Source organism: Squalius cephalus, assembly GCF_949319135.1.
Source record: "Squalius cephalus genome assembly, chromosome: 3".
NCBI lineage: Eukaryota > Metazoa > Chordata > Actinopteri > Cypriniformes > Leuciscidae > Squalius > Squalius cephalus.
Genome location: NC_137124.1, coordinates 1,021,134 through 1,032,474, shown reverse-complemented (window position 1 = coordinate 1,032,474; position 11,341 = coordinate 1,021,134). Strand labels below are relative to the sequence as shown.

The 11,341-nt window shown below is 44.6% G+C and overlaps 1 protein-coding gene across 1 annotated transcript in view; it reads right to left on the bottom strand.

The window, feature by feature from the left end:
• The window catches only part of LOC307155304 (butyrophilin subfamily 1 member A1-like), a 68,638-nt gene that overhangs the window by 3,716 nt on the left and 53,581 nt on the right, over positions 1 to 11,341 (bottom strand). Inside the window, exon 3 of the mRNA XM_079865891.1 lies at positions 2,145 to 2,504. Coding sequence (XP_079722017.1) covers positions 2,145 to 2,504 — 360 coding nt within the window. The remainder of the gene's footprint in view (positions 1 to 2,144; positions 2,505 to 11,341) is intronic.

Genomic DNA, 11,341 nt, shown 5'->3' with positions numbered 1-11,341 from the left:
CTGCGTTAACGCGAGACTCTTATCGCGCGATAAAAAAAATATCGCCGTTAATCTATTCTCCAAGTTGGGTTGGGAGCTGCCTCTATACTACACAAGCTATGATGACGCAATCTACCCGCGGCCGCGAGGTAAACCCGGCTGCAACGCATCATATTCATCGTCATCTTAAGTAAACACGGCTGAAAGTGAAAGCTGGTGAAAAAGATCCGTGCAACATCCATTATTTGGACTTGGTTTGGATTTAAGCCGTCCAACGAGCAGCAGCAAACTATATAGACAGAGTGTGTGGGGTCACAGTTCGGTAAGTTAACACACGACTAATCCGTTCTACCACCTCAAATTCAAAACGAAAAATATCACTGAATACCAGCGCGCGCGTATTATTCCCAATATATCTTAGTGGTGTAGCACATAATCTCTGTCTGCGCCCGATTTTAAGAATCGTTGTTGTGTTTCTTTTTAACTGAAAAGACATCAGTTAGACAATATTCTAATTTTAAATTTGGGGTTTCATAAGCTCCAAGCCATAATAAACATTAGACCTACTTAAGTCTCTGCAGCTAGTGTACTTAAATTTTATTTATCTGCAAAATTATGTTGTATACTTACAGTTTTGCACAATATATGTTCTCAAAACTACATACACCCTTTAAAAAAAAAAAAAAAAACATTTAGCAGTTGTTTAGCAGGGTCTGTGTAACCTGTTCTGAAATGGTTTTATTATCATCACAAGATCACAATATAGGGATCATACAAACGATTTATTTTTAAAATTAAACATTTTAAAATTCTATGATTTAGTGGATTACAAGGTTACATTGACAATGTAGCCTATAAAGCATATTATAAAATGCTGCCTGATAAAATTTTGAGTATGTTTGAGAAACGTTATTGTAAGTATGAGTTAAAAGGAACATGTTTGTTTAAAAAACTGAAGGTACGAACAAATATTGAACCTATACCCTTTGGTTTAATCAAGTTATGTATAAGATGAGTTGATCTCAAATGAAATGAAAAATTATAATATATATCGTTATCACAAGAGGCTGCAATGTGTCACTAATAGCGCCTCTGTGGCCCTTTCCGACCGAACACAGCGGGAACCATCACCCGAATATTAGTTCCGCCCGGACTCTTTTCTCACACGGACCCAGTACTTTTCCGTCTCAGCTGTGGCTCATCATCCCATTAGTTATCGCCTTTATAAGGCGCGGACTTTCTCTTGTTCATTGCGAAGTCTTATCGTTCCCTATGGTCGTAATTCTGAGCGTTTATCTCTGTGTTGGATTTTCTGTGTATGACTCTGGACTGTGTACCCCGTTGACGATTCCTGCTACCTGCCATTGCGACCATTGCCTGTCTATTGAACTGTGTCCCGGATTACCTACGTTGTTCCTGTTTTCTGGTGATTATTCCTGCCTGTTGACGATTCTTAATAAAGCCTTGCAGATGGATTCGAATGTCTCTGACTCCTTGTTACACAATGTATATCACAATATGGATTTTAGCACACATATTCTGAATGCCTTCGGTAGAATTCAAATGAGCCATTTTAATCTAGATTAATCTAGATTAATTTCAAAATTAATCTAGATTAATCTAGATTAAAAAAATTAATCTATGCCCACCTCTAGTTTAAATATATACATATTGAGCACTTTAATTTACACATTAATTGGTTGTGGTGGTTAACCTGCAATTTACACTTTAAATATTTTAGACATAAGGATAGGGACTCTTCGGCACCTCCATTGAGAAGGTAGTGGGAAAATAGTGTTAAAAATGAATTATAATAATAATTATAAATTTTTCTCGGCACTCAAAGCACTTTACATGGAAGGGGGAATCTCCTCAACCACCACCGATGTGTAGCATCCACCTGGATAATATTATTGTGATATATTATTATCGCCATATTGCGCCAGAACGCCCACCACACACCAGCTTATTGGTGGAGAGGAGACAGAGTGATGAAGCCAATTAGTATATATATACATATGGGGATGATTAGGAGTATAGTCAACCACATATTCTTCAATTCATTTGGAAGTTCATGTAATGATGTTTTCCCCTTGCAATAAAACACATGTCCCATTTACAGGCTTTAATGATCCATAAAACATGAATTGTAGATTTTGACTCACCAGTGACTTTGAGAACCACCTCTCCGCTGTCATATTCACTTTCTCCACTGACATAACAGTGAAATGAACCTTCATCCTGAATCCTGAGTTTCTCCAGGCGTAGAGAGACGTCTCCATCCTTCAGTCCACCAGACAGATCTGACCACAGAGTCAATGAGCTTCGGTTCCTGAACGATTCCTCCTGGACGTCCTGGATCTTCCCATGTTGATAGAGGAGAACAGGTTTGCTGAACTCTTGACGGTACCAGCGGATCTCCAGAGCTTCAGCGTTCTCAGGAGGAGAGATCCAGCAGGGCAGAGTGACTGTGGACCCGACATGAGCCACTGTCTGATCACGAGGAACCACAACAGTGAACGACACTGAGAGAGACACAGAAAGACACCCCCCCCCCCCCCCCCCAGAATACTATGCATTAGTCTTTAATGTATGCATATACTATATTTATTTTATTTTACTAGTTACAGTGACTCGTAGCATTAGCAATATTACAGCTAAAATTTGAATGCAAAAAGTGTCCATTATCTATTGTCAATAATGTAACAATGTATGAAGTACAGCTCACACAGAAGTCACTTTAAAACCAAGCTATTTTATGTTTCTCATTGCAGTGGATTCACATTTGGGCTTGGGGTAAAAATGCCCCCAATGCTCACATAAATGCCTTAAATTTAAGATACAGGAGCAAAAACTAAAACGATTGACTGTTGTGATTAAATTGAAATGTGAACATGAATAAAAAGTGTTGATTGCGGAATTACATTCGTATCTGCTCACGTTGCATCAAAGCTTTTTAAGCAGTTTTTACAGTGTTGAGCATTATAACCAATCACATTTCCACATGAATCCACGGCCAAATAGAGGATTTTAGATTAGTCATTAATCCACAGTCAAATAGAGGAGTTTACATTAATCATGAATCCACGGCCAAATAGAGGAGTTTACATTAATCATTAATCCACGGCCAAATAGAGGAGTTTACATTAGTCATTAATCCACGGCCAAATAGAGGAAGTTTACATTAGTCATTAATCCACGGCCAAATAGAGGAGTTTACATTAGTCATTAATCCACAGTCAAATAGAGGAGTTTACATTAATCATTAATCCACGGCCAAATAGAGAAGTTTAGTCGAAGAAGAAGTTTGAAGAAGCAGTCGAACAACAGGAGAGATCAGCAGTCGATCAGTGTTTACTTTTCCCAGTAGATTTTAGCGCGGCTGTGTTGCTAGGAAGTGTGTCTTGTTTACCGTGTTTTTACTGTGGTAAAAACGCACGTGTGACTTTGTTTGTGCGTCGTGACTTGTTAGTTTCGCTTGACTAAAAAGGAGGGCGGGACCTGCTGTATTCAATAAAGAGGTATTAGGTGTGTATAAAATTGGTTAGTGCACCGCGGCAGCGGTCGCGGCAGCCCTCGTGTGAAGCCCTCATTGTGTGAAGACCGAAGAGTGTAAAGACCAACGACTCTACCTGTGCGACTCCACCGAGCAAGGACACCGACAAGGCACTTGAGTATTAATTTTTCCTGTTTATTCCTTTACTTTCTCGTCTACACAACTTTTTCATCTGATCTATTTGTTTGTGACCTTACACTATGTGTTTTCAAATCCCTACTATTACTAACACACGTAAATCAAATGTCACACGTCAGAGGCAGTCCAATCCTAACAACCTGCGTACTTTTCCGGTGTCTTCTAGTACTATATTCTCTTTTCCTATTGGTCTCTGGAATTGCCAGTCCGCTGTAAACAAAGCTGATTTCATTACATCTATTTCTAGTCATTTGGGTCTCAGTCTACTGGCCCTGACTGAGACCTGGATCAGACCAGAGGACACTGCCACACCGGCTGCCCTCTCCACTAAATTCACTTTCTCACACACCCCTCGCCTGACTGGAAGGGGTGGTGGTACTGGTCTGCTCATCTCAAACGATTGGAAATTTGATCATTTACTAACTCTGTGTGACAACAGCTCATTTGAATCACATTCAATTACTATCACTAGCCCTATTAATATCCATTTTGTAGTTGTATATCGTCCCCCAGGGCAGCTCGGCAGTTTCTTGGAAGAGCTTGCTGTGCTACTCTCGTCCTTCCCTGAGGATGGTACTCCTCTCGTTGTTCTTGGAGACTTCAACATCCACCTAGAAAAACCTCAGGCTGCTGATTTCCACACTCTGCTTGCCTCATTTGACCTCAAGCGAGTATCTACTGCGACTACTCACAGATCAGGTAATAAATTGGACCTTATCTACACACGCTACTGCTCCACTGACCATACACTGGTCACTCCACTGCACACCTCAGATCACTTCCTCCTCACTCTCAACATCAACCTGCCACGGAACACAACACACTCTCCTCCACAGGTCACTTTTCGGCGAAACCTACGCTCACTCTCACCCTCTCGTCTGTCCTCTCTGGTCTCATCCACACTTCCTCCACCTGATCAGCTTTCAACACTAGACACTAACAGTGCAACTGATAATCTTTTCTCCACTTTAACATCCTGCTTGGACACCTTCTGCCCCCTTTCCTCCAGGCCAGCCCGCGCCACACCCTCTGCCCCCTGGTTATCTGATGTTCTCCGGGAACATCGTTCGAAACTTAGGGGTGCAGAGAGGAAGTGGCGCAAATCAAAAGATCCTACTGATCTTGGTCTTTATCAGTCCCTCCTCTCTTCCTTCTCTGATAATATCTCTACTGCTAAAATGACTTACTATCACAACAAAATTAACAATTCTTCAGACTCTCGCATGCTTTTCAAAACCTTCTCCTCTCTTCTCAACCCTCCTCCTCCTCCTCCTTCATCAACACTAAAAGCTGACGATTTTGCTACATTCTTTATAAATAAAACAACCTCCATCAGCGGCCAATTTAGCAATCCACAAATTGACACACACACTTTTCCAGCTAACACGCACTCTCTACCCTCCTTCTCTCTACTCTCAGAGGCAGAAGTCTCCAATCTCCTCCTTTCCAATCGCCCTACCACCTGTCCGCTTGATCCTATTCCCACTAACCTACTTCAGGACATTTCATCCTCAGTTGTACCCACACTCACACACATCATAAACACCTCTCTTCACACTGGTACCTTTCCCACAGCATTTAAGCAGGCTCGTGTAACCCCACTGCTTAAGAAACCCACTCTAAATCCAGCACATCTGGAGAATTACAGACCAGTATCTCTCCTTCCATTCGTCGCAAAAACACTTGAGCGAGTTGTTTTCAACCAGATCTCTTCCTTTCTTACACAGAACAACCTCTTGGACAACAATCAGTCTGGCTTCAAAAGCGGACACTCAACTGAGACTGCCCTGCTCTCAGTAATTGAAGCTCTGAGACTGGCAAGAGCAGCCTCCAAATCCTCAGTTCTCATCCTGCTGGACCTGTCTGCTGCCTTTGACACAGTTAACCACCAGATCCTCCTGGCAATCCTAAAGACGAAGGGCATCTCGGGAACCGCACTCCAATGGTTCAAGTCTTACCTCTCAGGTAGGTCCTTCAGGGTTTCGTGGAGGGGTGAGGTGTCTAAGACACAACATCTAGCTACTGGAGTGCCTCAGGGCTCAGTGCTTGGACCGCTTCTCTTCTCCATCTACATGACATCACTAGGATCTGTCATTCAGAAACATGGTTTTTCCTATCACTGCTACGCTGATGACACACAACTCTACCTCTCATTCCAGCCCGACGATCCGACGGTAGCTGATCGTATCTCAGCCTGCCTGACAGACATTTCTGGCTGGATGAAGGACCACCACCTTCAACTAAACCTTGCGAAGACAGAGCTACTCGTGGTCCCAGCCAACCCAACACTTCACCACAACTTTACCATTCAGCTAGACTCGTCATCCATAACTCCATCTAGATCAGCCAGGAACCTTGGTGTGGTAATTGATGATCAATTGAACTTCACAGACCACATTGCAAGAACTGCCCGGTCATGTAGATTTGCCTTGTACAACATTAGGAGGATCAGACCCTTCCTATCAGAACATGCTACTCAACTCCTTGTCCAAGCGCTTGTTTTATCCAGACTTGACTATTGTAACTCTCTCCTGGCTGGTCTTCCAGCTTGCACAGTCAAACCTCTGCAACTGATCCAGAACGCCGCAGCTAGAGTGGTCTTTAACGAGCCGAAAAGGGCACATGTCACTCCTCTCCTCACAAAATTGCACTGGTTGCCAGTTGCCGCTCGCATCAAATTCAAGTCACTGACGTTTGCCTACAGAACAACCACTGGTTCTGCTCCCTTTTACTTTAACTCTTTACTTCAGACTTATGTGCCTTCCAGGAACTTGCGCTCTGCAAGTGAACGGCGTCTTGTGGTGCCATCTCAAAGAGGCACAAAATCTCTTTCTCGGACCTTTACCATGACTGTTCCCTGCTGGTGGAATGATCTGCCGAACTCAACCAGAGCGGCTGAGTCCATAGCCACTTTTAAGAAACGGCTGAAGACACTTATTTTTCGACAGCACTTGATCCAGTAATACTAACACTTTCTCTCTACTACTCTATTCTGTTCTATAACAAAAAAAAAAAAAAAAAAAAAATTGCGTTGAATTATACTGAGAAGGGTCATAGCACTTGCATTTTGTTGTCCTACTGCTAGTTTAACTGCTTCTATTGTTCTCATTTGTAAGTCGCTTTGGATAAAAGCGTCTGCTAAATGAATAAATGTAAATGTAATGTAAATGTTTAGATTAGTCATTAATCCACAGTCAAATAGAGGAGTTTAGATTAGTCATTAATCCACAGTCAAATAGAGGAGTTTACATTAGTCATTAATCCACGGCCAAATAGAGGAGTTTACATTAGTCATTAATCCACGGCCAAATAGAGGAGTTTACATTAGTCATTAATCCACGGCCAAATAGAGGAGTTTACATTAGTCATTAATCCACAGTCAAATAGAGGAGTTTACATTAGTCATTAATCCACGGCCAAATAGAGGAGTTTACATTAGTCATTAATCCACAGTCAAATAGAGGAGTTTACATTAGTCATTAATCCACGGCCAAATAGAGGAGTTTACATTAGTCATTAATCCACAGTCAAATAGAGGAGTTTACATTAGTCATTAATCCACAGTCAAATAGAGGAGTTTACATTAGTCATTAATCCACGGCCAAATAGAGGAGTTTAGATTAGTCTCCGCTGAAGAAGAAATCTGCAGCGCTGGTCATCGACGCTCACCCGCGACACAAGACTATAATTAGATGAGCCACAGGTGCATCGTCAGGTCTTTTGTCTTCAGAGCCTCTCTGTGTTTGGTGTGCAAGCATCTATTTCCTCTCTGTCTACTACAGATCTTGGTTAGGAGTTATTTAGTGTTACATCTGGCAGCGTGCAGATTTTTTCTCTCTCTCATCTCTGAACGATCTAATAAAAGAGTTTAAAAGTCAAAAAGAGAAATGAGCCAGCAAAGTAAGCGCTGTGTCCCTCCATGTTCTCGTTCTATGTCAGAACTGGATACACATGCTTACTGCTTTGTGTGTTTGGGGGAGGAGCATGCGATCGCTGCATTGGAGTCAGGAGAGTGCGAGCATTGTGAACTGTTCACAGTTAAGATGCTTCGTGCTCGTCTTGGCTACTTTCAGTCCGCACCCGCATTAACATCGTGGGGCACCCAAATGTACTTGGCTGACGAGCAATAGACGGGTTCATCCCTTTCGCTTGCTCACTCTAAGGAGTCTACGGACTTCAAGAAGCCAGCCTCTGAGCATTCCTCGCACGTCGATAAGTCCGTCGAGGAACTACTCGAGGTGGTTACTGGCGCGGTGGCCAGATTGCAGCTTGACTGGCCTCGCAAACAAGAGAACCCCAAACACAGCAAGCTTGAGGATAGGTTTTTGTCCGGTGGCAGGGGGGAGGGACCGCAACATCAGTCTCTCCCCTTCTTCGAGGACCTCCATGATGAGATACTAAATCATGGATAAAACCATATACCTCTTGTGTCTTTGTTCCCTCGACGTCGACTTTTTCGACTATCGTGGTTTTGAAGGCGCGAGGGTATGCGGAGATGCCTCAGGTTGAAGAGACGCTCGCCAGCTATCTCTCACCTGGGTCTGCATCTTCGCTTAAGAGACCTACCCTCCCCACGAGTACCAGGCTGACCTCTTGAAGGACTTGAGTGCAGGCACTACGATAGACGAGGAAGCGTTTTCTGAACTGCGCCGAGCCACAGACCTGTCTCTCCGTGCCGCTAAACAGACGGCCCATGCCATCGGCCGTTCTATGTCTGCATTAGTCAGCATGGAGAGGCACCTGTGGCTCAACCTCACAGGGATAAAAGATAAGGACTGTGTCTTTTCTTCTGGACTCCCCGGTCTATCCCTCTGGCCTGTTTGGCGACTCGGTCAACACAGTAGTCTCCAGGTTCAGAGAGGTTAAGAGACAAGAGGAGGCGTTTGTTCAGTTCCTTCCTCAGCGCACTCAAGGGGAGGGGTCATCAGCCACCCAACCTCTCCCCGGTCCTTCAAAATCTAGGGAGGTGAAAAAGCAGAGTGTGGCGAACCGTGCTCCCCCTAGTAAAAACTGGGGACAGGCTCGTCGCGCTCAGCAACCTCCTAAGCCAGACCTCAGGACTATCATCAACAGAAAGAGGAAGTCCTGATGGTCTGGCGCCCAGTCTGGTGGGGGTAGCCCATTATAGATTATAATCGCCCCTTCTCGTTACACCCACAAACCTCTCCATCCCCGCCACCTCTGGTGCTTCGGGTGGCAGCGGTTTTCAGGTAATTGTTAGATGTTCCGGTGTTTCCTGCTGTCATCCAGGACACGGAACATCTAACATCCCCTCAAAAGGAAGTGTTAAAATTGATACCACTCTCAGAGAGTCCGGCAGCGTGGAAACTTCTGCCAGGCATTTCTGCGTGGGTATTAAGCACAGTACAGATAGGATACAGAATCCAATTTATTCATCGTCCTCCACGTTTCAACGGCGTGTTCTCCACTTCCGTGAGACCGGAGCTGATGCATGTACTGTCGCAAGAGCTACAAACTCTTCTGAGCAAAGAGGCCATAGAACATGTTCCTCTTCCAGAGAGATAGTCAGGCCATTACAGCAGATACTTCCTGGTTCCCAAGAAGGATGGGGGGGGGTGCGTCCTATCTTAGATCTTTGAGGCAGTACAGTCAGTTAAACTGTACAGTCAATGCGCTCAAGTTCAAGATGTTAACCGTCAAGACGGTCGTGTCGCAAATTCAACATCATGATTGGTTCGTCGCGATCGATCTGAAGGACGCATATTTTCACATAGAAATATTACCACAACACAGGAAATTCCTGAGGTTCACTTTTGGGGGCGAAGCGTACCAATTTCGGGTTCTTCCATTCGGCCTAGCCTTGTCACCCCACATGTACACAAAATGCATGGATGCTGCACTGGCTCCATTAAGACTCCAGGGCATTCGCATTTTGAACTACATAGATGACTGGCTAATACTAGCACAATCGCAAAAGGTGGCGCTTCAACACAGAGACATCGTGTTAGCTCATCTAGTTTCTCTAGGGTTGAGACTCAACATCAAGAAAAGTGTTCTTTCTCCTGCCCAGAGAATGACCTATCTCGGGATTGTTTGGGATTCGATCACGATGCGGGCACAACTGTCTCCCACTAGAATCTAGACCATTTGGCTAACCATGAGCAAAGTCAGGCTAGGCCAAGATCGCACTTATTTATTTATTTATTTAAAGTTTATTTAACAGGGACCATACAAGCAAACATAGTTACAATACAAAGCCTGTAACTGATGCGCAGCATATAGAGTTTATAGCTAGTGCTAACTGACTGTTCGTCAGTACCAAAAAATGTTAGGTTTCATGGCCTCAGCATCCACGGTGGTTCTTCTGGGGATGTTGCACATGAGACCGTTTCAGATGTGGCTAAAAGCCAGGGCCAATCCTCAAAGGCAAATAAAATTGACGCGCCAAGGGCTTCGCACACTATCTCTGTGGCTCAGACCCCGGTTCCTCACCTCAGACCTCAGTTCCTCAGACTGTTAACAACATATGCCTCCCTTATGGGCTGGGGAGCGGTCTTAAGTGGTCGTCCAGCCCAAGGGGAATAAGAGGGTCATCAGCTTGATTGGCACATCAACTGCCTCGAGTTGATGGCTGTATTTCTGGCCCTGAAATATTTTCTCCCCCAGTTGAGAGGTTGTCATTGTCCTAGTGCGGGTGGACAACACAGCGGCAGTCGCTTACATAAATCACCAGGGAAGTCTGAGCTCATGCAATCTGAACAGAATAGCGAGGCAGATTTTTCTCTGGGCCCAGCAAAAGTTCCTGTCACTCAGGGCAGTTTACTTTCCGGGGTATCTGAATGTGGGAGCGGATTTACTGTCCAGACAGAAACTACAGATGTGGGAATGGAAACTCCACCCAGAAGTAGTAAAACAGATCTGGACCAGATTTTACTAAGCGGAGGTGGACCTCTTCACCTCCCAACAGACAGTGCAATGTCCCCTCTACATCTCTCTCCCCCCTGGGTCTGGATGCGATGGCACACACATGGCCCAAAATACGCCTATATGCATTTCCTCCAGTTTCTCTGCTCCCGGGAGTTGGCCGAACAGAGTATGGTTCTCGGAGATAATATCTATCCTCGACCGCTCACCATGGGTGATTCCGGAGAGGAGGGACCTTCTGTCTCAGACTGAGGGCACGATATTCCATTCCAGGCCGACCTCTGGAACCTTCATGTTTGGCCCCTGATGGGTACCATCATTATTGAGACCATTCTAAGTGCTAGGGCCTCCTCCACTAGAAAGAGTTATGCCAACAAATGGGGTGTCTTTGAAAGGTGGTGTGTCGTACATAATGCAGATCCGGTCAACTGCCAGATTGCTTCAGTTCTGGACTTCCTGCAGGAAAAATTATCAACAGGCACATGCCCCGCCACTCTCAAGGTTTATGTGGCCGCTCTTTCGGCTTGCCACGCTTTGGTTGACGGGTGGGGCCAGACGACTGAGGCCTCCCTTAAGAACCAAGATCCCTTCAAGGGACTTAGCTATAGTCCTCAAGGGTCTGGTTGAGACCCCCTTTAAACCTCTAGAGTCAGCGTCTGACAAACTTCTGACCCTAAAGATGTTTTTTCTTATGGCTATAAAAAGAAATGGGGATATGCAGGCCCTCTCAATATCTTCTGCACTCCGCTGTTCACAACGCCAGAGCAGGAGAGATCTCACAGA